At 42.4% G+C, this 27,291-nt stretch overlaps 1 protein-coding gene across 1 annotated transcript; it reads right to left on the reverse strand.

Moving 5' to 3' along the window:
- Window positions 1-26,717, reverse strand: ABHD3 (abhydrolase domain containing 3, phospholipase). The gene is made up of 9 exons (XM_032223227.1): window positions 26,432-26,717; window positions 18,043-18,206; window positions 16,697-16,879; window positions 13,763-13,808; window positions 3,786-3,898; window positions 2,817-2,990; window positions 1,592-1,640; window positions 1,348-1,513; window positions 1-736 (listed from the first exon to the last, which is right to left on the reverse strand). Exons 1-9 carry the CDS (start codon window positions 26,558-26,560, stop codon window positions 558-560), a joined length of 1,203 nt encoding a protein of 400 aa, XP_032079118.1. The 5' UTR covers window positions 26,561-26,717; the 3' UTR covers window positions 1-557.
- Window positions 26,718-27,291: the final 574 nt, after the last annotated feature.

Below are 27,291 nucleotides of genomic sequence, written 5' to 3' on the forward strand. Positions count from 1 at the left end.
TTTAAGATAAAATACTTGGTATAAATATAAATGTTATAATTTGATAACAATTTTAAAAATAAGACACCTAGAACAACTTAAAGCTTTAAACATAAGAGTTTGCAATGTATTTGTGTAACAGATGCAAAAACAAATAACTGCTACAATCTATGGCTTCTTGAACTGTTATTTTTATTAATTTTTAAAATATGTATTTAGCATTTCCTAGCCATTGCCTGAACCCACATAGAAGCTGTTCCTGTGCTCTCACATATTTGTGAACATAAAGTGCATTAGAACAAGTAATCAAATGTCTGATTCCTACATTTGAATTATTGAAATTAAAACACCTGAGTAATATCTAATCATTTTAGATAAGTGCAATTTTATGAATGGTTTTAATTATATTTTAAAAGTCATATGAGACAAAAACAATAATACTGCAAAAATATTTAAGCAAAATTATATTTTGCTCTGAATCATGGATTTTCTTCATTTTCTGGTTGATTAAGTGTTAAGTATGTGCATTAAGATTAATTACTCTGACACTGTGCTCCAACCATCATTTGGATAAATTGCTAGAGAGTAACAATTTTTCTCCCATGCTCAAACACAGCTTGAACAAATTGTTTGAAGATTCTGTCCATATATGTGCACTTTCTTGGCCACAATCCTTCCAGAAAACCAATATGGCCTCCATAGGAAGTAAGGATCAAAGCTATATTAGTATTTTCTTTTGCAATTTCCACTGGTATAGCTGAAGAAATAAAACAGGTAGCAGGGAAAGAGAAAAATATATTAATACTCTCATAAAATTATTTGCAAGTACTGGAACTTAATGATTTACTTAGATATTTGGATGTAGGAAACAGATTAATAAACGATAAGTACTGGTTATAAAGGTGTGTGTGTGTGTGTATATATATATATATATATATATATATATATATATATATATATATATATATATACACACACATACATACATACATACATACACACACACACACACAATATGTAAACATTCTTTTGGATTACAAGACTAGAAATTAGGAATGATAATTGGCTACTTTGCATCTGGATCAAAAAATGGATTCCGAGGTTATATCAAATCCATCTTTTTAAGCAAGGCTATAAACTATTACGTAAAACCTCTCTTTTTAAATAAGGCTATAAACTATAGTTTATAAAATACTTTTACTTGAAACCAAATTTGGCAATCTTTGCGTTGGCACATCCGTATCCTATTTCATTGCTGCCTTACTCTGTAAATATTTTAAAATTATACAATGCAAATTTATTTCTAAGGGCAGTCAATTCAAGATCAATTAAGAGCATCATCATAACAGAACAAAAAATAAAACTTGCCATGATCTGGTGAAAATGCATCATCCAGAGAATTTAAGCACAACACTGGAATTCCAATTTTCTTCAGTTTATGACATGGACTAGCATCTTCATAGTAAGCTTCAACTGAAGGATAGCCAAACATGACTGTGGTAAACTGTTTGTCAAATTCCCTAATAGTCTTAGCCTGAAATATGGAATTAAAATTATGAATTTATCTTCATTAATAAAAAATAAAGTTTAGAAACAAATGATTCACTCATACCTTCATTACAAGATTCATGTTAAATAGCTCATCAAATACTTGCCGATGTCTATAAAAAAATACAGAAACCAAATTAAAAGCTGTCAAACAAATCCGAATTTGCACAATATTCTAGTCTTTATAGTGTCTAGCTTTTGGTTCCAGGTCACAGCAATTATGACCAATGAATTCAGGAAAAATGCTAATTTAGTAAATCATGGATAAGTTGTTATGAAGACATAAAGCTATAGTGACTGAAAATTTGTAACTTTGGTTCAATTCACTTTCAGGATGTAATCACTGGATGCCTGAAAGATATTGTGCTCCATGCCATTAAATGATACCCATGTACAGTATGTCAGTTCAAAAATAAATGGCTCAATGGCCATCCTGTACCACACTATAAATGATGTTTATTGAAATTCTTGTGGGCAGCTGTATTACTGCAATATTGAAGATCCCAGAATGTTTCAGAGAAATAATGTTAAAGATAAAAGTTTTGATCTCTGCCATAGCGTGAAGAATAAGACATTCAATCATGAGACTAAAACTCGTTTCTGGACTTTGTGATTGAGATGGAAAAAACTGAAACTTTGTGTTTGGGTTTTGCTGATTAGATAGGTTTGTTGTTATATAACTGGCTAGTATATATTATTATGTAAAAGTAAAAAGTTGAGGCTGTATGTTATTTTCTTATTCTACTGCACTAAAGAGTTGGAAGTCAATGCTTCCCCCCCTTTCCTCTATACTTCTTCCTCTTCCCTTTTTCCTCCCCTACATTCCTACTATTTTCATTTTTCTTTGTATTTTATATTTTTGATAAACTAATAAAAGATTTTGGGGGAAAAGTTATGAGATTAAAACTGGTTCTTCTTTCCTCGATCCCTTTTGCTGGAGAAACAATGATGACAAATCACTAATCTTCAGACTCTTAACATCTGCACGTTAAGGCAAAAACTGAAGTGATGGCTTGGCTAAGGTCAACTAAAGAATTCATTCCTGAATTGAGGTTGGAATCAGGTATTACCATAGCAGATCAGACTGCATACAATTTTTCAGTGTATGTACTGAAGGACTTTTTTTCCCTGACTTGCAACATAATTGTTGTTCTACATCGATAGGGCAACAGACAGCAATCTTAGGAGGGATGATCTTAGGTGAAGTTGATTCTTTAGACAACATTTTTCACTGGAATTGAATTTCATACTAACAATTTTTTTTCAAAATGTTCTTGGCTTTCACTTACCTAGTGAGTGAAGACTTTAGACAGCTGGTTAAATAATAATTAAAAAGAAGCCAATTTACTGGTTTTTCCAGTGAGTCTGCAGATTCAAAAGCATTCCATCCTGTTGAAAACACTGCAGCTGCTTTTAATGGTGTTTTTTTCCCAGTTTTGCCCAAATAGTTTAAAAGAAGCATGCTACAAACAGGAGAGAAAGAGAAGTCTGGGAAAAAAATGATCTCACAAAGTATTTGTACCTATCCTGAATATTTGCACTAGCTTTTGTAACCTCTGAGACAGATTCAATGGTAAACAATTCCAGTTGCAGTGTTAATTCATTGTTAATTTATTATGATGCCAGTTTTCAAATTTGGAACTCAAAAGGCTTGCATTGAATCACTTGAGTTGGATCCAGAAATCCATTATGATATACTGAAAGGCTGGTATATCTGCCACACCTTTCTATGCTGTTCCTAAAAGGGACCCACGCTGGGGATAAGATTTTTGTTTTTAAAGAAAGATGTTTCTAGTGAAACGTAAGACAAGTCACTCAAGACAAAGCACCATTAACATTCTTTAGATCAATTTCTAATCTTTATTTCTTCTCTACCTAGATTAATTTTTAGTATATGTTTATTTTGTTAACAAGGCTGAAATAACAATAGGATTTTAATAATACAATATTTACTATTTTAGCATCAATGTGTTCAAATCTGAGTTTAATACTAAATTGTGTTTTAGGATTTGATTCCACCAGTGGAAATTGCTCATGAAGATTTTTGTGACTTCCTTCAGTCAACTGATATAGTATTCCTGTGAGGGAAAGAATGAGATTAAACATTTCTTAATATTTATCTAATGAGCTTTTATCTGCTTGCCATCAGATGCCACTAAGATTTTAGTGAGTATGGGTGAATGGCCTTCTTCAGAATCAATTTATTCCCCAATGTGATAAATCTACAACTTTGGGATTTCCATTACAAAAATACTTACCCTCCCATCGAAACACCTGCTGCCATCATTGCAGTTGAAGCATATAACTTATGTATATAATCAATAATTGTTTCCAGATCCTCTGTATTAGCAGCACAGTATGTTCTTGGCGTCTACAAAGAGCCCCAAAATGAAAAACAGTATACTCATAACTTAGGTTAACTTCAAATAAGACTGAAGCAAAGCAGGATGCTATTGAGTGCAATACATGCAGTGTATTAATATAGCTCTAATGACACTTTAGAACAGTGATTCTCAACCTGTGGGTCGGGACCCCTCTGGGGGTCAAACGACCCTTTCACAGGGGTCGCCTAAGACCATCGGAAAACACATATTGTCAAAAAAATACAGAAAACGTAAAATAATTTTATGGTTGGGGTTCACAACAACATGAGGAACTGTATTAAAGGGCCGCGGCATTAGGAAGGTTGAGACCCACTGCTTTAGAAGGTTGAAGATTGTAATTTCACGGAGAAAGAACTAACATTAGCCCTCCATTGGGGAAGAACATTGGCTGATTCCTCCCTTTCACTGCGTTTCCTGTGCTGCCTCCTGAACTGCTCTCAAGGATTCCCCAACCCTCAAGATAATAACTACAGGATAAGGAAGATTAAAAATAAACAAATCTTCTGCCATTAGTAAATTTCTGTCAATTATGTGCTAATAAATATAAATAGATTTAATCTTGGTTATTCAAGAAGGCATAGATGCAAGAATCATCCAAAGCATTGTGATTTGTTTGATATTAGCTTAATACATTACATGAGCCTAATCAGTGTAGTAGTTCAAGAAATGCACGTATATCATTTACTTTATACATTTGCAACTTAACCCAGTTTCAGATACATATCATCAGATACAGTGACTACTAACAAGGCACATATGCCCAGACACAATGGAAAGGACTGCACTATAGTTATTTTATCCTAGGACAGAAGAGATTTCTCTACAGGTATATGATACTTTTGTAGATGTTCAAGGTTTTCACTTGAAGCAGCCCAGACGGGTGGGCTGCTATGGGTTCACCCAGGTTCGGGAGAACCCATAGCTAACATTATGGCCGGTTCAGAGAATCTCCAAATCACACCCTGGCTGGCCTTGCTCACCCTACCCCGCCCAGATGTCTCCATGTGGCCCATTTTGGATGTGAGGTAAATGCAGGGCCTGTGCGGAGACTGGGGGAAAAATGCACCTCCCAGAAGGTCTCTGGAGCCTGGGGGAGGCAGTTTTCGCCCTCTCAGAGGCTTGAGGAAAGCCTCTGGAGCCTGGGGAAGGTGAAAACGTGATGCAGGAGGCCGACTAGGCTATGCCCACCATGGCCACACCCATCCAACCAGGTAGAGAACGCGTTTCTGAAATTTTTGAAGCCCACCCCTAAACCAAAATCTACCCTACCTGCTTTGTTAAATGAGTTTGCCACATTTAATTTTATAGCCTACTAAAGCCTAATACAATTCTTACTATTTATCTAATTTGAAGGTTCAAAATGTTGCATGCTCTTTAACTCAGTATAAAATCAACTCATAAAACAAACTAGAATGAGTTTCTCTTTTTCAATTAGAAAGCTGAAGGAATTTGCCAGAAACAGTTCCTGAACCAGCTGCACATCTCTTACACTCCCTGATGTATTTATGTATAATTTATTTTACAAGGTAGCAATTAAAGTAGAAACACCTGAGAGATCCAGAGGACAGTTCAGTCCTTTATAGCAATAGCAGTAGACTTATATACCGCTTCATAGGCCTTTCAGGCCTCTCTAAGCGGTTTACAGAGAGTCAGCATATTGCCCCCAACAATCTGGGTCCTCATTTTACCCACCTCGGAAGGATGGAAGGCTGAGTCAACCCTGAGCCGGTGAGATTTGAACCGCTGAACTGCTGATCTAGCAGTAGCCTGCAGTGCTGCATTTAACCACTGCGCCACCTTGGCTCATACATTTATGGACACATTAAGCTACAAATCCAGGCTGAGCTATTTTAAAGTCAGTGCAATAACTAAACTCCTTCACTTAGGCTGCAGGTGGTAGAACTGAAGTTGGTAAAGTTGACACTTGAGCTGTTTATCTTAAGTATTTTGTTATGATTTATTATGTGATTTAACCTGAGGAAGAAGGGAGATGGAGGACTAAAAGGAAGGAGATAAGAAAGGTAGAGACAGAGGCATATAAATGAATGAGGATCAAAGATATACTAGAAATTTTAGAGGAAGAAACAGGGTTTGAAAGATGGGGGTGAGCCTAAAGGAGAATAAATTATATAATCAGGTTGTATATTGAGTCAGAGCAAAATATGAATTTTAGTTCATTAGTAATTGATAATTGAACAAATTACTTGTCTTTTAATATCATACAACATCCCTATTTGAAATGGCTGTTCATAAATGGCAAATAACAGAATTACTGTAAAATTATAGATTAATTATACTGTTTTTAAAAGAATAATCTATATTCAGCCCCACTTAAAAAGATCTGCCTTCCTAAAGTAATTGTGCAAAGTCTTCTTTAAGCATTATTTATATGTATATATATTTTAATCAGGGACTATTTAAAAAAAAAACAGGAATATTGCATCTGTTCACTTATGGATTCTTAACTGTAATATCTGCCTTGATTATTTTTTCAAACTCAATATGACTGTATGTAATTATGCATATTCAGAGATTATAAATGCCTCTACTTTAGAATGAAATATAATGTTAACATATATAATTTCAAAATCCAGTTAAAATATATTTTTATTTCTGAGATATAATTAAAATAAATACTTGATCTATCACTGTATATTTTTCTATATTTATCTTAAAAGAGACAGAAAATTCAATGACTGAAAAGAATGTATTATAAATAGTTTGAAGCTATCAAACTAAACATGTAAGGCTATTCAATGTATACACTAGTTTCACATATTAATAAAACACAAACCTGGCGTAACATTTTAAATTACTGACTCAAATGTTTTCCCCATCTGAGCTAACACCACTGGTATTGTTGGAAAACTACCAATTATCCTAGAGCAAAGTAGTACAGGAAAAACTGTTGATTTGGTTTATGAACTTCCATCCCTCCAGATCGGGGATGTCAAACTTACAGAGTCACATTATCGTCACATGACATATGGCGACTTTTTTTCCCCTTCGCTAAAATGGGGGTGGGCATGGCCAGAGTGTGATGCATCCGGCCCATGGGCCATGAATTTGATACCTCTGCTTTAGATGTATAAAAGCTAAGAGATCATTAAACAATAAATTAAGAGGTTGATGTTTAAATTATACAGAATTCACTGCCAAGCAGGAATATACCCTTGGTGGGTTCCGGATCCCTTTGCAATTGGTACGGTTGCAACGGGGCCCGGTGTCCTCCACATGAACGCGTGCAGCACGCGTGTATACACATGCAGTGCGCACATGAGTCTTACCATCCAGCGATGCCTCCGCAAGCCTCTGCGATGCTCCAGCTGCTGGGCGGAACGTCGCACAGGTGCTGTATGCGCCATGCGTGTAAGCGCCAAAGGATTTAAAGACAGGTAAGAAACCCGGGTGGGCAGGCCTTCCGGAACACCGTACTGAAACGGTACCCGGTGCTCCGGGCAGGCTCCGGTATGCCTGTACCGGGGTGTACCGTCTGCAACCCACCACTGGAATATACTCTCTGATCATACTCATAGCAGCAACACATATAATTTTCATAGATACAAACCAGAGAGGAGCCTTCATGTGAACTTGCTTAAATATAATCAAATTGTTCCTTCTGAACAAAGTTTAAGGAGAGTGCCTTGCTCTAATCAGTGGTGTCCATGTGAAGATGATGAACTTCAAATGGTTATTAGTAAGTTGCTACCTTGTTTGTATCATAGAGATGTACCTTACACTGTGAAAGTTCAGTTCTCAGAAAGATGTGGGGCATATCTAACTTGCAATATAAGACCAATATTCAAAGAGAACAGTATTTGCATTGAAGTTCTGTGCTAGTTTTTGTGCAATACACAAAAGAATTATACAGATATAGTATCTGTATTAACAGAGGATAGGATAAAATTATTTCACAATGAAATAATGAATATTGAATAACGAATATAGAAATGAATGAAAGTATATAGGTAGTCTTCAACTTACAACCACAATCGAGCCCAACATTTTTGTTGCTAAGTGAGACATTTTAGTGAATTTTGCTCCATCTTGTCACTTTTCTTGCCACAGTTGTTAAGTAAATCTGGTTTTCCCATTGACTTTGCTTATCAGAAGGGCACAAAAGGTGATCACATGACCCTGAGACACCGCAACGGTCATGAATATGAGACAGTTCCCAATTGTCTGAATTTTGATCACATGACAATGGGGATGCTGCAACGGTCGTAAGTGTGAAAAATGATCATGTCACTTTTTTCAGTGCCACTGTAACTATAGTTACTAAATGAACTTTTGTAAGTCAAGGACTATCTGTACAAACATAGATATATACAGTACAAATGAATGTATACATGACAAATGAATTTATAAACCTGATGTAATGAACACAAAATAAATAGATTTGTTTTACTGATCACGAATAATAATAAAGTTTTATCTATCACCTACATATACCTCTTTGTAGGAATGTTTCATTGTTGTTAGAAGTTACCCCATTTACTTTGATTATAAGTGCCATGAGAAGGCCCTGAGGTTGATAATGACTGCTGAGTAATTTAATTCTGCTGGGATGATCTATAATTCTATTATTATATTTTCCCAAACTTGTATCTCCGTCTCTCTGTTCCCTCAAGCAACTTTGCTTTATTTGACTGTACTACAGTGTACTTTATTTTGAACTATGACTGTAAATAAACTTTAACTGGTATGCTTTTCATCAACTGAAGTTTGCTTCACCCCCTATAATCACTTCCAGAGACAAGGCACCTTATAACTGTGATATATGTGAAATTCTACCATTTCCAGGTTGGCTAATCATTCTCTACCTTGAAAATCTCTATTGATATTTTAGATCAGGAGCAAAAATTGGAATGGACCTAATTTCAGTGAAGAACTTCACATTTGATTCCTAATTAATTTCTAGGGATGACTCAACATGAAAACTGTCATAATTCACATTATAAAAGAAATACCTTTTTCGGTGAAAGTTGCTGCTCTAGCTCTCATGTATTACATATTTGGATGGAGACTTATCCAAACAAATTTATCTGACGTTACACCTGCCGTTTCTAATGTGATGCTTTGGTTACCACTGTACAGGTAATCCTTGACTTATTACCTTTCATTTTTCAACTGTTCGAAGTTATAATGGCAGTGAAAAAAGTGACTCATGATCATTTTTAATACAACCATTGTAACATCCTCATGGTCACACTACCAACATTTGAATGCTTGACGACTGGCTCATATTTATGATGACTGCAGAGTCCTGGGGTCATGTGATCACCTTTTGTGACCTTCTGACAAAGTCAGTGGAGAAGTCAGATTCACTTTACAACCGTGTTACTAACTTAACAATTGCAGTGATTCACTTAACAACTGTGGTAACAAAATGAGGTAAAACTCACTTAACAACTGTCTCATTTAACAACAGACATTTTGGACTCAATAGAGGTTTTAAACCAAAGCCTACCTATACTTATGCTATCGTTTTAGCATTTGCTGGGCTTCCACCCCACCTATATTTTTAAAGCATACATTTGTAGAGTGGTTGGTGTGCTGCAAAACTAAATGCTCAGAGAACTGGAGTGAGATCAACTCATTGGGCTTTGGATATCATGGATTTGTGCATCGTTCTGCTAGCCTAAGCAAAACTATGCATACGTCTTGCCTGAGCTAAATATAATTCCCTAGGTCAGGAACATGCAGTCCTTTTAAATCCAGACCAATTAGCTTTTTATGCCGTTTGCTAAAGGCTACTGTAAAAACAAATTTTGGGGGGGATTGATTTTTTTCTGTTCAATTATATCCACTTTTTGGAGACTGCCTGGACAAGTCCCTGCAGTTTTCTTGGCAAGGTTTTTCAGCAGTGGTCTGTCATTGCCTCCTGTCTAGGGCTGAGAGGAAGTGATTGGCCCAAGATCACCCAGAGGGCTAGAATTCAAAGTGTCTAGCCTAATGCCTTAACCACTACACTAAACTGGCTCTCACTGATTGAATTTAAATTGTACTAAACGTAAACATAGGTCATGTGATTGGTCCTCATGCATCTATTAAGCTTCCTATCTCCTACATTGAAGATTAAATGATATCGGTCATTGTATTTGGGCAACTTTTGGAGTAGATCCAGGTGCTGCATTTTGTCTTGCATGCTATAAATTAAAATTTTCAAACAATATAATGAGATGCGCTCAAGAAAACAGAAAAGTTTCAAGTCTGCAAAGGAAACTCCTACAACTCTAATTTAGCAAAATAATTTGAAATCTAAAGTATAGAACAAGTTAAATTCTTCAAAATTGTAAATATGACATGGCAAGCACCATCTCCTTGCAAAATCCTATTTTATCCTCATTGCAAACAAAGGAACTCCTTCAAGCTTAGATCAGGATCCCTGATAGATTGCAGAAATATGAACAATATAATAAGTGATTTATGGAACACGCAGGAGATAATGAAAACAAATGAAGTCAATTAAAATGTGCAGATTATAGTAAAATATATTAAATCCTCCCTGCTATCTAAAAATGGTTGCTTATCTGACTGAGAACCTAGAGGCCTGTCTTCTGCTGATCCCTGCGCTTTCTACAAATCTACTTCAAAAGGTGAAACATAAATTTTATTTATATTATTCATGCCTTGCTTTTTTAACTGTTGGATTCTCAGAATATAGTTCATTCTAAAAACAAGGGTTGAGAGAATGCTGTTAATTAGGTGCCTTTGGTAGATTTCTCTTGCCTCCTTCTGGTGAATTTCCTCCTAGGATGTGGTGGTTTCTCTCATCATCTTGTTAATTGCAGAGAAAACTAGCAGGTCTACTACTAGTCCACTATAACTACTATTCCACTCCCAGAGAGCTGCAAAAGCATGAGGAACAGCTGTTGCATCTCACCTGGATGGTGAACAGCAAAGGCAACCCCTCCCTCCTCTGGGTGACATGGAGCCTGGGCTTTCCATCCCATTGCCCTGAAGGAGCAACTGCTGTTTCTTGGATAAGTAGCGCAATTAATCTGTGACAGTGATTAGGAGCCTTTGTCTTCTGCCATTTTCTTCTGGGGGAGTAAGCAACAAAGTGGAAAAACAACAGCAAAGGCAGAAAGAATGGAGAATTCCCTTAATTCATTTAAAGCTTGGCAACTGGCTGAAAATGCTGGTTCTCAATGCCAATCCTATTTCACCATTGTTTTCTTCTGCCCTGTATTTTGACAATTACCAGATCTTACATTTTATATTACATATTAGCGTTAGCAGATGCAATCTAAAGGAATGCAATATATGTGAGGAGAGATTTTTGCCTTCTTTCTGGGAACACTTAGTTTTAGTTTTAGTTTTAGTTTTATTAGAATTTGTAGGCCGCCCTTTTCCCTGAGGGGACTCAGGGCGGCTCACATAAAACTAGGAAGGGGGGATACAGACAACAAAATAGAGACATATACTAAAAATAGTAGGCAACATCCATACAACATTGGGGAGGGGCAATTATCCTTATCCCCAGGCCTGACGGGCGAGCCAGTTCTTCAGGGCTGTGCGGAAGGCTTGGACGGTGGAGAGGGTACGAATCTCCACAGGGAGCTCGTTCCAAAGGGCCGGGGCTACTGCTGAGAAGGCCCTCCTCCTTGTGGTTGCCAGCCGACACTGGCTGGCCGATGGAATACGGAGGAGGCCTAATCTATGTGATCTTATTGGTCGCAGGGAGGTAATTGGCAGAAGGCGGTCTCTCAAGTATCCAGATCCACTGCCATGTAGGGCTTTATGGGTGATTAATAGCACCTTGAAGCGCATCCGGAGATCGACAGGTAGCCAGCGCAGCTCGCGGAGGATAGGTGTTATGCGGGTGAATCGAGGTACACCCGCAATCACTCGCGCGGCTGCGTTCTGCACTAGCTGAAGTCGCCGGATGCTCTTCAAGGGCAGCCCCATGTAGAGCACATTGCAGTATTCCAGCCTGGAGATCACTAGGGCCCGAGTGACTGTTGTGAGCGCCTCCCGATTCAGGTAGGGTCGCAACTGGCGCACCAGGCGAACCTGGGCGAATGCCCCCCTGGTCACAGCCGTTAGGTGGTGGTCAAATGACAGCTGTGGATCCAGGAGGACTCCCAAGTTGCGAACCCTCTCTGAGGGGTATACAATTTGACCCCCCAGCCTGAGTGATGGTATACTAGTCAGATCTTTGGGAGGGAAACACAACAGCCACTCGGTCTTTTCTGGGTTGAGCACAAGCTTGTTAGCCCTCATCCAGCCCATAACGGCCTCAAGACCCCGGCTCATCACATCTACCGCTTCATTGAGTTGGCACGGGGCGGACAGATACAATTGAGTATCGTCCGCATATTGATGGTATCTAATCCCGTGCCTGCGGATGATCTCTCCCAGCGGTTTCATGTAGATGTTGAATAGTAGGGGGGATAAGACCGAACCCTGAGGCACCCCATAATTTAGGGGCCTAGGGGACGATCTCTGCCCCCCCACTAACACCGACTGCGACCTGTCCGAGAGGTAGGAGGAGAACCACCGTAGCACGGTGCCTCCCACTCCCACCTCCCGCAGTCGTCGCAGAAGGATACCATGGTCGACGGTATCGAAAGCCGCTGAGAGGTCAAGGAGGACCAGGATGGAGGAATGTCCTTCATCTCTGGCTCTCCAGAGATCATCCATCAATGCGACCAAAGCGGTTTCTGTGCTGTAGCCGGGTCTGAAGCCTGACTGGAAGGGGTCTAGGTAGTCTGCTTCCTCCAAGGACCGTTGGAGCTGGAAGGCCACCACCTTCTCAACAACCTTCCCCAGGAAGGGAAGGTTGGAGACCGGGCGATAACTATTAAGGACAGCTGGATCCAAAGATGGTTTCTTTAGGAGGGGTCTCACCACCGCCGCTTTCAGTGCGGCGGGGAAGTTCCCCTCCCGAAGGGAGGCGGTCACAACCGCCTGGATCCAGCCTCGTGTCACCTCACTGCAGTTCGTAACTAGCCATGAGGGACACGGATCCAGAACACAGGTGGAGGTACTTACAGCTCTCATGGCCTTGTCCACATCCCCGGGGGTAACATCCTGAAACTCAACCCAGAGTTGTTCTACTTGATCCCCCTGTGTCTCGGCTGGAGCTGCGGGGATGGAGTCCAAGTCCGACCGAAACCGAGCAATTTTGTCCGCGAGAAATTGGGCAAACTCTTCAGCTCTGCCCTGCAAGGGTTCCCCCGTCTCCCTTTTGTTCAACTTAAGGAACACAGTATTAAATGGAATTAGTGCTTCAATTTAATTCACCAATTTCTTCATCATATTTTACTGTTAGATGGTCTAACTCTTCCAACTTCTTCTCTATCCTCTCATATGTATTTGATAATTTCTATAATTCTGAGAGTATCTTTTGCAGACTTAAAGTTTCTTTCTGCTGTTGAAATTCTGCCATTATCTCCAGCTAACAAACACTGCTGCTCTAGCTTAGAAGGTTTTAACAAGCTTAAACATAGATTCACAATAAATACAATTCTCTGGAACATTGCCCCCACAAAAGGTGAGGTGGGGCTCTTACTCTCCTGGCCTTTCAAAACACTGCGGCCTTGCTTAAAGCTCACAGAGGAACACACAGATGATTAATTCCCTGAACATTGTCCTCCCACCTGTTAATCCACATTTAACATTGATTTCTTAATCATACTTGTCATTTTTGTCCATTTTATATACTACCCAGAGTCCTCCTGAGGGAGATGGGTAATTTCAAAATTTGATAAATAAAAATAAATTTAGAAAAACCACCAAGGAATTAAGTTTTTCAACACGTAAAGAATGGTAACGTTCTTTCAGTTATACTCACTACATTACATTTGCTCAATGTTCTTACTTTACTTAAGAGCAATTCTTACCAAGAGATTTTCACCAGCAATTCCTCGATAGTTAAAAACCACACACCTTTAAAAGACAAACAAAGAGCACTGTTTACCAGAACTGTTCATTTGAGTATTCTTGGAAGTGAAGAGCCACATATCTGAAAGCTGTTTCAATTGTTTTTTTTATTTGCCAAAAGATTCAAAACAAGGAATAAAAACATGAATTTTCCACAGATGTACGTTTTCTGTATCTGTCTTTTTTTTTTCTGTAGCCCATAATAAATCATCTGTAGCTATATAGATAAGAACAGGAAGAAGGCTGAGAATATGGATCCGTAGGAAGGGAATAGCTGACTTCCTCATTAACATGTTTCCCTCTGGTGCACATGCTGCAGCCAATTTTGATGAAGGTGATGAGGTACTTTCAACTCTCACTGAAAAATGCAGTGTTTATGTTGTAGTGTAATACCTACAGCGGACTAAGGGTGGCAAGTGTCTCTTTATTAACAAAAGATCAATTCCATGGTGCAAGTGGGCTTCAGGCTGAGAAGAGTAACAGTCTTTGCACCCAGAATGCCATGTCTCATCAGTTTGTCCTTCTCTTTTTAATTTGCCCGCTGTTGTTAATTTATCTCTCTCTCTGCCTTTCTGTATGTCTGAACCCCCAAACAATCACAATGTTTTTGTATGGGAGCAATCCAGTTGCTGTTTGCAGCAGACTATAATCTTTAAGTCTCTTGAAAACACTGCTAGGGAACAAAGTTGGAATCACCCTCACAGGCAAAAGCCAAGCAGGTCCTTAAGAAAGATGAAGGGATGAGCGTTTTAGGCCAGGAGGTAGAAGGGAAGAGGGAAGAGTGGAGTTGGGATGACCAGCCCAAACCACGATTGTAGGCAATGAGGGTTTGGATGGAGACAATACATGAAAAGGTCTTGCAAACCTATAGCTATTTTGCTGGGAAGGGTGGGGGCAGGAAGGAGGAATTAGAAGTATGGTAAGAAGCTGGCTGATAAGCAGAATGAGGGTGAAAGGCCCCAAAAGTCATTTGTTTATAGATGAGAGGAAACGTAGAATAAGAATAAAGTACACTGAAGAAATACATGGACTTGTAGTGAGATTTATAAGATGAGAATTCAACTGCAGAAAAATCTGGGATTTGACTCTGGGCTGATACGCTTTGAAGATCCCCTGCACTCAGCTCTAAATAACATTGCAGATGGGTTCCTGCAAAATGGCTTGAAGGAAGAAAAAACTTCACAAGATGAAGCTTATTGACGTGACAAAATGATCTGGAAATAAAACAGCAGTTTCAATTTAGTTCCTGAACATTTTGTTACCAGTCTTGGTAACATTATCAGCAGGACTTTCTTGTCCTATTCCAACTGATCACACTGGCACACAAGATTTATAAGCTAAAGAGGAATAGGACAAGACAAGCCTGCTGATTGTGTTACCTAGTCTGATAACGAAACATTCAGAAACTAAATTGAAACAATCTTTGGAGAGCAAATCACTGCCAAAGTCTAAAGCCCAAGCTACAAGTATTTTCTATTATTTCATAAAACAGCAGTAGCCAACACTCAGTACAAACTGACTTAGGACAATGACCCTATCAGTTTGATCCTGCCTTTAGCAAACATGGGCCTGTGTTAGCCTTTGGTTCGACTAGCTCAGCTGAAAACCCTACAAGTTGTACACTATACACAGCTGAATCAGTTTATGAGTGGATTTGAAAACCACGCCTGTCCAAGGCACACGCAAAGCAGCCACCATGCTACCATGTCAGGAGACAATTTGCCTGTAGTTGGCTTCCACCTACTATTCTATTGGGGGAGCCTCCATTTTTCCAGAGCCCAATGCTGTTGGGCTGGGCCTGACTGATTCTTGGGAAAGTCACACTGAGCCAGGGAAAATCTATTTTATCAAAAGTCTCCTGCCGGAGCATATTTCTAAAAAAGTATCTTGCCAGTTAAAACAGACATGACATTCCTTCACAAACATGCAAGAAATCCATGCTTTGAACTAGGATGATGAAACACAAGCAGCTTTCCATGCAGAGGAATGGGAGCAAACTACAGGGGTGAAGTTCCATTAGAACTTTTTAAGGACTGTAAGCACCACAAAAAAGCACAGTTGGCTACTTTACATGCATGTTACTTTTTGTTTTGTTTTTGAATGAGTCCTATTATATCTGTCCTGTCAGAATAAATATTGGAGGAGGGGGTCTAACATTAGAGCTCTAAGATCTGGGTTGAAAAAAAATCAACATAATTACTAGATGAGAGTATTAACATTTTCATTGTCCAGGTACAGTAGCCATAAACAAAGAGACACAAAACTGTTTTCTCATCCAACATCACATATGATGGGAAGCTACCATGTTCTGCAACTAACCTCAGTTGATACAGTATGGTTTGTCAGGATTGCTGATTAGGTTTGCTTTTTTTATATCCTCAGGATTCATACTTCAGAGAAGTTATGGGAATTGCTTCTAAGGAGGCTACAAATGTAGCATCTTTACAAGAACACCTGGGGACAAGAGAGGGATATGGAAAAATGTGTATAATAGGATGTGGCTTTTTATTTTAAAAATTTAAAGGGCTTGAGGACAAGATGGCCTTTCATAATGAGACCCAAGAAGGAGTCTCATTCAATTTCCAAGATTCTATGGAAATGCCAGTTTCATATTTGTTCCCTTTATTTAATTTTATTTGTAACATTTTTCACCACTTCTAGCCTTGTACATTGAACTGGGTCTCTGATGTGGCCTAATTATCTTGAAGCTAATTCTCATCACTTCTGGGAACCTTTTCCAAAGGGGCCCATAAACATTTGTGAATTTATCATGCATTTTAAAGCATAATCAGGGATGGAAATTTTCTCTAATTTCTTGCATGTATTATAGACAATCACAGTTTCCATTGCACAAACAAAATTATAACAGAAATGTCAAGGACAAATTATTATACCTGTATCCCAGTGTTTTGCTCTGTTGAATCATATGAAGAATATATGATTCCTTGCTTGTTCCTGTGAGGCCAGGCAGCAATAGGACAGTAGGTCTGGTGCTAGAATCAGGGTACTGTATGCTATTGTCATTATCAAACCAGTCCAGGGAAATCTGTCCTCCATCTGTAGCTGTAACAAGTTCACTGAGAAAAAGAACAACAATAACAGTAAACAGTTTTACAGAAATGCAGTGTAAAACCAGGCCCCTATTCAATGTAAGATTGCACATTAGCCCCCTCAGTCAGTTCCCAAAGATGCTCCAAAAGTTGCCATGTCTTTCATTTGTAAAGTGAGAGAAAAGAAACTTCTCACATAAAGGGAAATAATTAAATACAGCTCTTGGAATACAAGTAGTCCTCATGACCACAACTTCTGACCACAATTCAGCCCAAAATTTATGTTACTAAGTGAGAAATTTGTTAAGTGAGTTTTGCCTCATTTTACGACTTTTCTTGTCACATTTACTAAGCAAATTACTTAACAAATAAGTTACACCAATTCACTTGTATATAAGAGGTATTGAACAGAAATATAACTAAATGTTGAAAGCTTCTGTTGTAAATTATTCCCATTTAAAAAGCAACGGAAAGGAATTTTGTGAAATAGAAAGAAAACGGTAGCTAGATATAGTAACAAATTTGTTCCTAAATTGACTTTTCATAAATACCCTTTTTACCAACATGACATTGTTAATGATAGTAGAGTTACTGTAACTTTATTTGTTCTTATTCATGTTTATTGAAAGAAGTTTTAAAATATAATGCAAGTCTATATAACATCTGGACTAATGGTAAGTGCAAAATCACCTTTAGAAAAAATTCCATAGCCTGTAGTTTGCATTCTAAAATGTTACTCTTCTCTTCTAAAAGCTCAGAAGTGATTCTTCAGATGTTCCAAGAATATGCTGTGAGAGGAGAACTTTTGCATTTGCATTGGCTCATTCTTACCAATTCCTCTACCAAAATATTGCTGTATACCTATACACTTAAGGTTTTTATTTGATGTAGACATTTATGTGCAGGCAACTAAAAGTACAGATTCCAAATTTTTCTTCTGGGAAAGATGCAGAGGTCTATGGAGTGCCTGTGCTCTCCTCTCTACACATTCGTAGAACATGTGATAGACAAGTACTCAAAGTCAGTCTAGACGAAAGAAAGAAGAAAAGAAAGAAGGATGGATAAAAGGAAGGAAAGGATAGAAAGGAAAAGGAAGAAAGATTTAAGCAAATATTTGGTTTTATATATAGAATGGATATTCCTATAGTTTCTGGAAGGAACAGCTGTGTAGGAAAGAAAACAGCACTTACTTCCTATATTGCACATTTGGTTTAGATGTAATGAAAGGGCGTAGAAGTGTTTGCAAATGGCCTTCCCAGCACCATACAGTGGGGTAGTATATTTCTGTCAACACCGGGCATTGGTCCTGCAGAAATTGGCACAAGTTCTCATTGCCAGTTATCAGCTGAGGTTTCTAGAAAGACATTTAGAAACGAGGAAACATCAGACAATATTAGAGAAAGTTTACAGGGAGGCACAATGAATCTGCTGTTCTGGAAATAGATCTGAGATGGACTGGGAATAACAAATCAGAAGTGCAATATTGTGAAGAAATTTGCTGAAGTCCTCATTGAAATAAATAGGAGCAAAGCAGGGTAACATTTTGCAAATTTCAGAAATAATTGCCTGCAAAGATAAAGATTGGATTAAGTCTCTTGCAAGTTTTTAAACTTGCAGACAAGGAATCTATATCTACAAAGCTCAGCAGGCTCAAAAAAGGAGTAGTACAGCAAGTAAAGCAATTATGTACATAGCATATGTACTTGTAACAGTACATTTTCCCAAGAATGTACCATTATTAGGTTCCATGTACATAGGAAAAATAAAAGATAATTGTGTAAGGGGGGGAGAGAGATTAACAGAGTATTGTAACTGTGGCTATTGTAAAATATCTTAACGTACTATCTTACATTATTCTTACATATCCAAGCCTGCACCAGGCACATAGAAGAGAGGAATTAAGAAATTGCCAAAAAGACCGTTGGTTACCTGAACGGTCGTTCTCGGGGCACTGCGAGGAGAGTCCAAGCGTGAGTTAACACAGCCTATCTGCCCTTGGATTGAGTGATGTTTTTCTCTTGACCACGCCTCCCTTTGCCTCACCATGCTCAGTTAAAAAACGAAGGTAGACAGTCCTGTAATTAGTTACAGTCAATACAGTCACAACATGTAAGAAAAACACCCCGGGCGGGTTTGGACTCTCCTCGCAGTGCCCCGAGAACGACCGTTCAGGTAAGTCAACGGTCTTTCTCCAGTGCACTGCTCGGAGAGTCCAAGTGTGGGATATGCCCAAGCTATTGAGTCCCAGGGTGGGGAAGAACCGGAGCCTCTGGATTTTCAGCTACGCTTTGTAATACTCTTCTCCCAAAGGAGGCTTCGGCTGAGGCAAAGGTGTCAATTTTATAGTTCCTTATGAAAGCAGTGGATGAAGCCCACGTGGCCGCCCTGCAAATGTCTAGGATAGATGCTTGGGTAGCCCAGGCCGCTGATGCTGCAGCGCTTCTAGTCAAATGTGCAGTGACCCGGCCCGGAGCCATCTTGCCCTGGTGCTCATATGCCAATTTGATGCCAGCGCGCAACCAACGACCCACTGTGTGCGATAAGACCTTGCGGCCAAGGGACGCAGGAAGAAAGGAGATGAAAAACGCCTCTGAACGGCGGAATTCTTTAGTCCTCTTTACATAGGTACGAACGGCACGCCTCACATCCAACTTATGCCATTCACGCTCTCTAGGGTGAGAAGGATTGGGACAGAAGTTGGGTAATATAATCTCTTGAGTCCTGTGAAACAGAGAGTTAATTTTCGGGGTAAAGGAAGGGTCGAGTCTCAGAATGACCCTGTTGGGGTGAACCACGCACAGATCCTCCCTGACAGAAAGAGCTGCCAGCTCGGACACCCTGCGTGCAGACGTGATAGCCACCAAAAAGGCAGTCTTGATAGCTAGGTGGCGTAGACTGGCCGTGCGCAGAGGCTCAAATGGAGGTTTCGTTAGAGCTCTCAAGACAAATGGCAGGTCCCAGGACAGGTACCGGTGAACTGCCGGAGGGCTGATGTTTGCAGCTCCTTTGAGAAAACTCTTGATCTGAGGGTGTTGACTCAGAGAATGCGAGGAACCCCTGGCCAGGATGGTGGACAGTGCTGCAACCTGACATCTAAGTGTACTAACAGCTAGACCCTTATCCAGACCCTCCTGCAAAAAGTCTAGGGTCTGGGGAACGGAGGCTGAAGAGTCCACAATGTCCCTGGTCTTGCACCACTGAGAGAAGGCAGCCCAGGTGGCATCATAGATCCTAGTAGTAGAAGGTCTCCTGGACGCCTGAATCGTTCGAATGACCTGGTCAGAGAAGTTCAGCTTCCTCAGGAGTTCCCCCTCAAGTGCCAGACGGCTAGCTGCAGCCACTGAGGGTCCGGATGACTGATGGCCCCTTGGCTGAGGGAGATTTGGCCCTGAGGGATTCGCCACGGTCTCTGAACTGAGAGGCTGACCAGGTCTGCGTACCAGGGTCTTCTGGGCCAAAAGGGGGCCACCAGAAGAAGGTCTGCTCTTTCGGTCAGGAGCTTGCTCACCACCTGAGGGATAAGGGGTAGAGGAGGGAACGCATATAACAGTCCCTGAGGCCATTTGGACCTCAGTGCGTTCGTCCCCTCCGCCAGAGGTGAGTGGTAATGGTTGAAGAAACGTGGGAGATGTGTGTTGGTGTGTGTGGCAAACAGGTCTACTTGCAGTTTGCCGAATCTCCTCACGATCTGCTGGAACAGGTCCGGGTGCAGGCGCCACTCCGAGTGGTTGATGCATTGGCGGCTCAGCCAATCTGCCTCACGGTTGCTGGTCCTGGAGATATGATCTGCACTGAGAGAAGCCAGATGATGTTCCGCCCACCTGCCCAGAGCCTCTGCCTCGAGCATGAGAGCCTTTGAGTGAGTGCCCCCCTGTCTGTTTATATGGGCTTTTGTCGCCACATTGTCCATCATTAACAGAACGTGAGTCCCCCTTACGAGACTGGCAAACCTTCACAGTGCAAGTCGGGCCACCCTCAGTTCCAGCCAGTTGATGCTGTGGGCAGTCTCCCTCTGAGTCCATTGACCTTGGGCAAGCTGACCCTGACAATGGGCGCCCCACCCCAGAAGGCTGGTGTACGTGGTGACAACGACTCTTTCTGGCTCTTTGAACAGGCAGCCCTTCCTGACTGCCTTGGACCTCCACCAGGCCAGAGATCGGATCATCTTCTGCGGGAGCCGAATGCGCCTGTGGGAGTTGCTGATTTTTGCCCTCTGCATCGGCAGCAGAACCCACTGCAGCTCCCTGGCGTGGAGACGGGCCCAGGGGACCACTTTCAAGCACGATATCATGATCCTCAGGAGCTGAGACAGCTGGACTATCGGCACCAACCTGGAAAGACTGCAGCGCTTCACTCTGTGCCTCAGGTTGGACAGCCGATCCGGCGACAGAAATATCTGGCAGGAGGAGGAGTCGATGACTGCACCCAGATGCTGAATGCGGGTGGACGGCCGGAACTGGCTTTTCTCCAAGTTGACAGAGAAGCCATGGTCTTGCAGCGTCTGCACAGTCAGTGTGACATCGCGGTGAGCTGCTCGGTGGTGAGAGAATGGATAATTATATTGTCCAAATAACATTCCAGGCGGACCGGATGGCTGCGGAGATGGGCCGCTAACACTGCCAGTATCTTGGTAAATGTTCTGGGCGCTGATGATAACCCGAAGGGGAGCGCTTTGTATTGATAATGCTTCCCTTCCGAACAAAACCTCAGGAACCGCCTGTGGGCTGCATGGATGGGGACATGCAGGTAGGCCTCTTTGAGATCTATTGAGGTCAATAGGTCCCCCTCCCTCACACAGTCCAGGATGGAGTGGAGCGACTGCATCTTGAACCTCTTGTAGGCTAGATCCTGATTCAGGTTTTTGAGATCCAAGATGGCCCTCCACCCACCCACCCAAACTCTTCGGGACTAGGAAGAGGATGGAATAGAAACCCCTCACCTCCTGATCTCTGGGGACTGGTTCTATGGCCACTATCTGGAGGAGATGGAGGATTTCGGCCCGCATGCGATCCCTCTTTTCTAGGTTCCTGGGGGTAGGAGAGCGCAGGAACTTCCTCTGGGGAAAGGTTAGAAAGTCCAGAACCAGGCCCTTCCGAATGGTGTTGAGGACCCACTTGTCCAATGTTATCTCCTCCCACCTATCGGCATACAGCTGCAGCCGACCCGCTATGGGAGGACCCCTGTGATCGTCACTTCCCCTTACGAAAGGGACAGGAGCTGCCATTATTGTTGCTGCCTCCTCGGAATGGCTTCCGAAAGGAAGACTGGGATTGTCTGGCACGAGACCCAAAGGAGGGTCTGTCCTGGTGTCTGTCTCCCCCTTGCTGAAAGGGCCTCTGATAAGAGGATGTTTGAGGTGAAGGCCCTGACTCCTGGTTCCTGTAAGGTTGTTTACGAAAGGAACCGAATCCCTTACGCTCGCCTCTTTTCAGCATAGCTGGAAGTATTTTTCGTTTGTCTTTGGTTTCGGTGACAAACTTGTCCAGGGCATCTCCGAACAAGAGACCTCCCTTGAAGGGAGCTGATGCCAGCTTCCATTTGGCCTTCATTTCGGCTTGCCAGTGCCGAAGCCACAGGAGGCGGCGAGAAGTGATGTTGGAGGCGAGAGCCCTGGACGCGAATTTGGCAGCAGTCAAGGAGGCGTTGGCCGAGTACTCAATTGCAGTAATAATTTTTGTGAGCTCATGGCGCCACCGGGATTTCCTGGGAGGTGGTCTGGATCTGAGCTGTCTTAATCAGAATAAGGTAGCCCTGGTAAAAAATGAGGCAGAGGTGGACGCCTTAATGGCCCAGGCGGATGCCATGTGAGTTTTGTAGCACGCCTTCTCCGACCTCTTGTCCTCGGCCTTCAATCCCTCCAGAAGCTCCGCTGGCAGGTTAGAGTTAGATGTTAAGGACACTACCAGGCCATCCACTTCTGGAAACTTCAGGATGTCCTCCATTTTCCCTTCCACAGAATAAAGGATCTTATCCCCCCCACTGGGGTTGGTCAGCGTGCCTGGTTGAACCCACTGGCGCTGAACGACATCCATGAAGAGGTCAGGGACAGGGATGACTTCTGGGGCAGAAACTGTCTCTTTAAATAGCCCATGCTTGTGATCTTTGGATGTGGAGGCCTGTGCAGCCTCAGGCTTAGAAGTGGGGCCTAGCTCCATAGCCGTCATAGCTTTGTGCAGAATTGATTTAAATAATGACGGCTTGAAAAGGCCAGTAAAGGCCGGCTTGTCAGGGGGCAGATCTTCATCTTCAGACAGCACGAATCCCTCAGCCCCCTCCTGCTCAGAGCTGGAAGAGTCGGAGTTAGAGGAAGAGGATGAAGCAGAAGTAGAGGCCGGCTCCTTAGAGGTGGAGGCCTTGGCCTGATGCTTCTTCTTGGGGGCCTTAGCCTTGCGAGAGCCCCTATGTTTGATCCCCTCCGCTATCCCTTGGGAAATGGCCTTCCTCATTTCAGCCGAAAGGGCCTGACTTTTGCCTTTCCCTGGGCGATGCTTGTGGGGCCTGCTGCGGCCTGCTCTGCCTGAGCTGGATCCGCCCTCCCCACGCAGGGAGCCCAGAAGGGAATCTTGTTCTTCTCTGATGGAAGAGCTAGGGGAATCAGGATAACCTCAGGAAGCCTCTGGTGAGGGATCCCTGGATTCACAGTCCTCTCCCGAAAAGAATTCGCTGCCCCCTGGGGATTGGGCTTCCCTAATATAGGGGGAATTGTCCCTGCTATGAGGAGCCGAGGGGGGTTCCGCCTGCTGGTGGGGCCTACACACCTCCCTGGTTTCCACTGTGGTCCCTGCAGTCCCTGGGGAAGACCTGCCACTAGGACCCTTGTGCCCTTTGCCTTTCTTAGCCACGGGATCCAGCTTGCTGCGCTTGCTGGAGGGCCCTGCTTGTTCCTCCAAGGCCTTCCTGCACTCCTCAGCCATGCTCAAGTTACCACAGGCCTGGAAGGTAGCTGCTGCAGGAACGGGCACACGCGTTGGCCAGCCAGCTCGGAAAGCGCCTTCACAGACACTTCGGGAGGGAAGGGCCGCCTGTAGGCCAGGGTCCTTTCTCCCACTGCCCTCGGTGCCCCGAGACTTAGCTTCGGAAAGGAAGGCCAGCCGGCGCCCCGGACTGGCCCCGTTCCTCCCTGCAGCATTCTGCGTTCGCTGAGAGGTGAGACGAGTCTTTTCCCCTGGCTGAAGCTTGGACTTCGCTCTCTCGAAGCTGGAGAAACTTCTTCTCTCGACGACCTTGCTCTGGCGAATCAAAATGGCGGCTGGTGCGCACGCAGCCTCCTCCTGCCAAATCCAAATCTCCTGAGGGGAAAAGTGCACGAAGCAGCTAACCGTCGCCGCTGTTGCCGGGCAGAAAGGAAACCGCTCCAGCTAGCGGTGAAAACGCCCGGCGAGCTTTCACTGAATGGCGGTTGGGGGAGAGAGCCTGGATCCAATGCCTGGGTGTGCCTCCTACCACCCCCGCCGCTCGCCAGCAGCCGCTGGGCAAGCGGCTCACACGCCCTGGACCGCTTGCGACCGGCGGTGACAGGGATGGCCCGGGTGACCTCTCAGCCTTCCAACGAATCTGCACAATCTACTAAATATAAGGATGAATCAAGGTGGTCCAAGAAAGTGGGAAAAACTCCAGCCTATCTGTCCTTGAACTGGAGCACTCCCAAAAGAGTCCCAACGGGCGGACTGAGTTTTTTAACTGAGCATGGTGAGGCAAAGGGAGGCGTGGTCAAGAGAAAAACATCACTCAGTCCAAGGGCAGATAGGCTGTGTTAACCCACGCTTGGACTCTCCGAGCAGTGCACTGGAGAATGCCAAGATCCTTAACCCTAGCAATGTGTAATGTGCAGAGAATGATTTATAGTAAGTTAAACCTGTTTTTCTAAAGGAAGAATGTCAATATCTTCTCCATTACTTTCTAGATGTAAGCCTGTTACCAACATCTGTGGACACATAAGCGAAGTCTTAATAATGATTCACTCCATTTTCCCCTACATTGCAGAAGACAAAGGAAACATTTTACTCAAGACAATAACTGAGCAAGGGCTTTAAAAAAAATGCTTGCTCTTCCAGTATGTGTGCTTGTAATCTGAGTCACAGTGCAAATTCTGTTAACCTACATAAAAATCCAGATGTCCTTCCACATTTGTAATTTTAATGCAATTTTTTGCAGCAATTATGAGGTAGCAACTTCAGAGAGCCTGAGAGGAAGCAAATTATTTGACTCTTCAGTCAAGTTTCAAGCTTCTTTATGCTTATTGATGATCTCTGGAAGGGCTGAGATGGGGGCAGCCCTTATTGCCTCGATTCTCCTTGACATTTCACACCATCAGTCACTGTGTTTTTCCAGTGTGGAAGGACTGAGCCTGAGGCCCACAATTTGCCTCTCTTGTTTAACATCTGCTTGAAGCCAGTAGGTGAGGTCATTCATCACCACAGGGTCAGTATCATTGATATGTTGATGATACCCAAGTTTGTATCTCAACCCTGCATCAATCAAATGATAAGGCTGAGTACTTATCTCAGTGCCTAAGGTTAGTGGGGATGGGATGATAAAGGACTTTAAAGTATCTCTGATCCTGCTGCCTTTTAAATATGCTCTAGCAGCCCTGTTCTTTCCAGGATACTGTACTGGAAAATATGTGCCTTCTGTGGGAATGCCTTGAATGTGCTGGCTTCACTGGTCTGCAGGCAATCACCTTCTTTTTCTCTTTTATTATAATGGTATTGTTTTTTTAACTGTATGCTGCCCACATTTATTATGAGGATAAGCACATTCAAATATTTTTGACCATGATTTCATTAAGACTTATTTAGCTAATAAGTCATTCACACAACCTTGCCTAGCAAAAGAGTTGAGAATAGCTAAAAGTGGCAAAGAGGGTAATATTACTATGAATACAAATTTATTCCTTTGGCTTGCTACATAGGAATAGCAGAGCTATATGTCACACAAAGAACACAGTTTTTAAGCTGTCCTGTCTAGTGTCCTCTGAATAAAACTGCTGCCATTTCCTCTGGCTAAAATTCTGGAAGTCGTCGTCGTCGTCGTCGTCGTCCCCCCCCCCAAAAAAATACCATCTGAATTGTATTTTCGGAAAAGACCAATGAATTAGGGGCCTTATTTCAAAGTGTTAATGCTGTAGTAAGAAAGAACAATGCATTCCATTTATTTCAGTCCTTAGCCTAGATTTTCCTGTATGCGTGGTCGTTTGCTCTCCCCTGGCACCGGGTTCCTCTGCAGTGTGTCCTGCGCAATCACCAGGTTACACAGGAAAAACAACACCTCTCCCCCCTCAAAAAAAATCAAGCCGATTTTCGTTTTATTCATTTAAAATGTGGAAGGGGAAATCTCGCCCCTTGCTTTCTCTCTCCTAAAGCGCCCGGCTTTCTCAGACGCCGAAATCCCAACCGTTTGCTGCCCTCAAGGCCTAGCTTATAACGTTAACTATGGATAACTTAACGTGTCTCTTTCGAAGTGGGTCAGAGCCTGGCGACGAGAGGCGTTTGACCTGACTGACCCGCTTTCTGTCCGCCATCAGGTGGGTTTCCCGGACCACTTTTAAAAGGCGGCGAGAGAACAGAAAGCCTTCCTTACCTTGGCGATCGTCCTGAGATAATAGCAGACATACGCTGCTCCAAAGCACAGTACCAGAGACCAGCCGATCCCCGAGGCCAACAGGCCCTCCTTACTTTCCAAGTACACCGATAGCTCTTCTAACTTCATTTCTAGACGCGTCGAGGAAATCGCGACCCCCACCTTACATTACAACGCCGAGGTACGGGAGGGAGAGAGAGATGGTTGCAACGGTAAGGATGGCGCTCTCCGAAAGCGGCACAGATGCCGGCTGCAACAGTAGAGGGATTGCTTTAATTCTACCGCAGCTCCCGTTTCTCTATAGGATAACAGACCAGACTACTCCGCCCCCGTTCCTCCTTTCCTTAGCTCGACGGCGGGGAGGGCGAGGGCGAGACGGCTATAGGAATCCCTGGCGTAGCAAAATAAATAAATAAAAATAAAGAGGAATAGTAGATAGTTTTATAACTAAACGTCCATTGGTTTTCAGGAGCATTGTTTTTCATTAGTGAAGTATGCTAAGCGGAGAATTTAAATTTCGCTTGTTGATGACAACACCTCCCTACAGTTTTCTTGACAACATTATAGGCAACACTCACTTGGCTGAGATGAGATATATAAAAATGTAGTGAATAAATATTTTTTCAAAAATAAAGCATTGTTTGCCATTGTTTTGGGGCTTTGCCAGTCCCCTGTGCTTTAATCCTTCTTCAGGAATTGCATTTATTTAGTCTAGTGAAAAGAAGGACTAGAGGTGACATGATAGCAGTGTCCCAATATTTGAGGATCTGCCACAAAGAAGAGGTCAGTCAAGTTATTTTTCAAAGAACCAGAAGGCAAGACAAGAAATAATGGATGGAAATTAATGAAGGAGAGGAGCA

Source organism: Thamnophis elegans, chromosome 8, assembly GCF_009769535.1.
Source record: "Thamnophis elegans isolate rThaEle1 chromosome 8, rThaEle1.pri, whole genome shotgun sequence".
In the NCBI taxonomy this organism is placed as follows: Eukaryota; Metazoa; Chordata; class Lepidosauria; order Squamata; family Colubridae; genus Thamnophis; species Thamnophis elegans.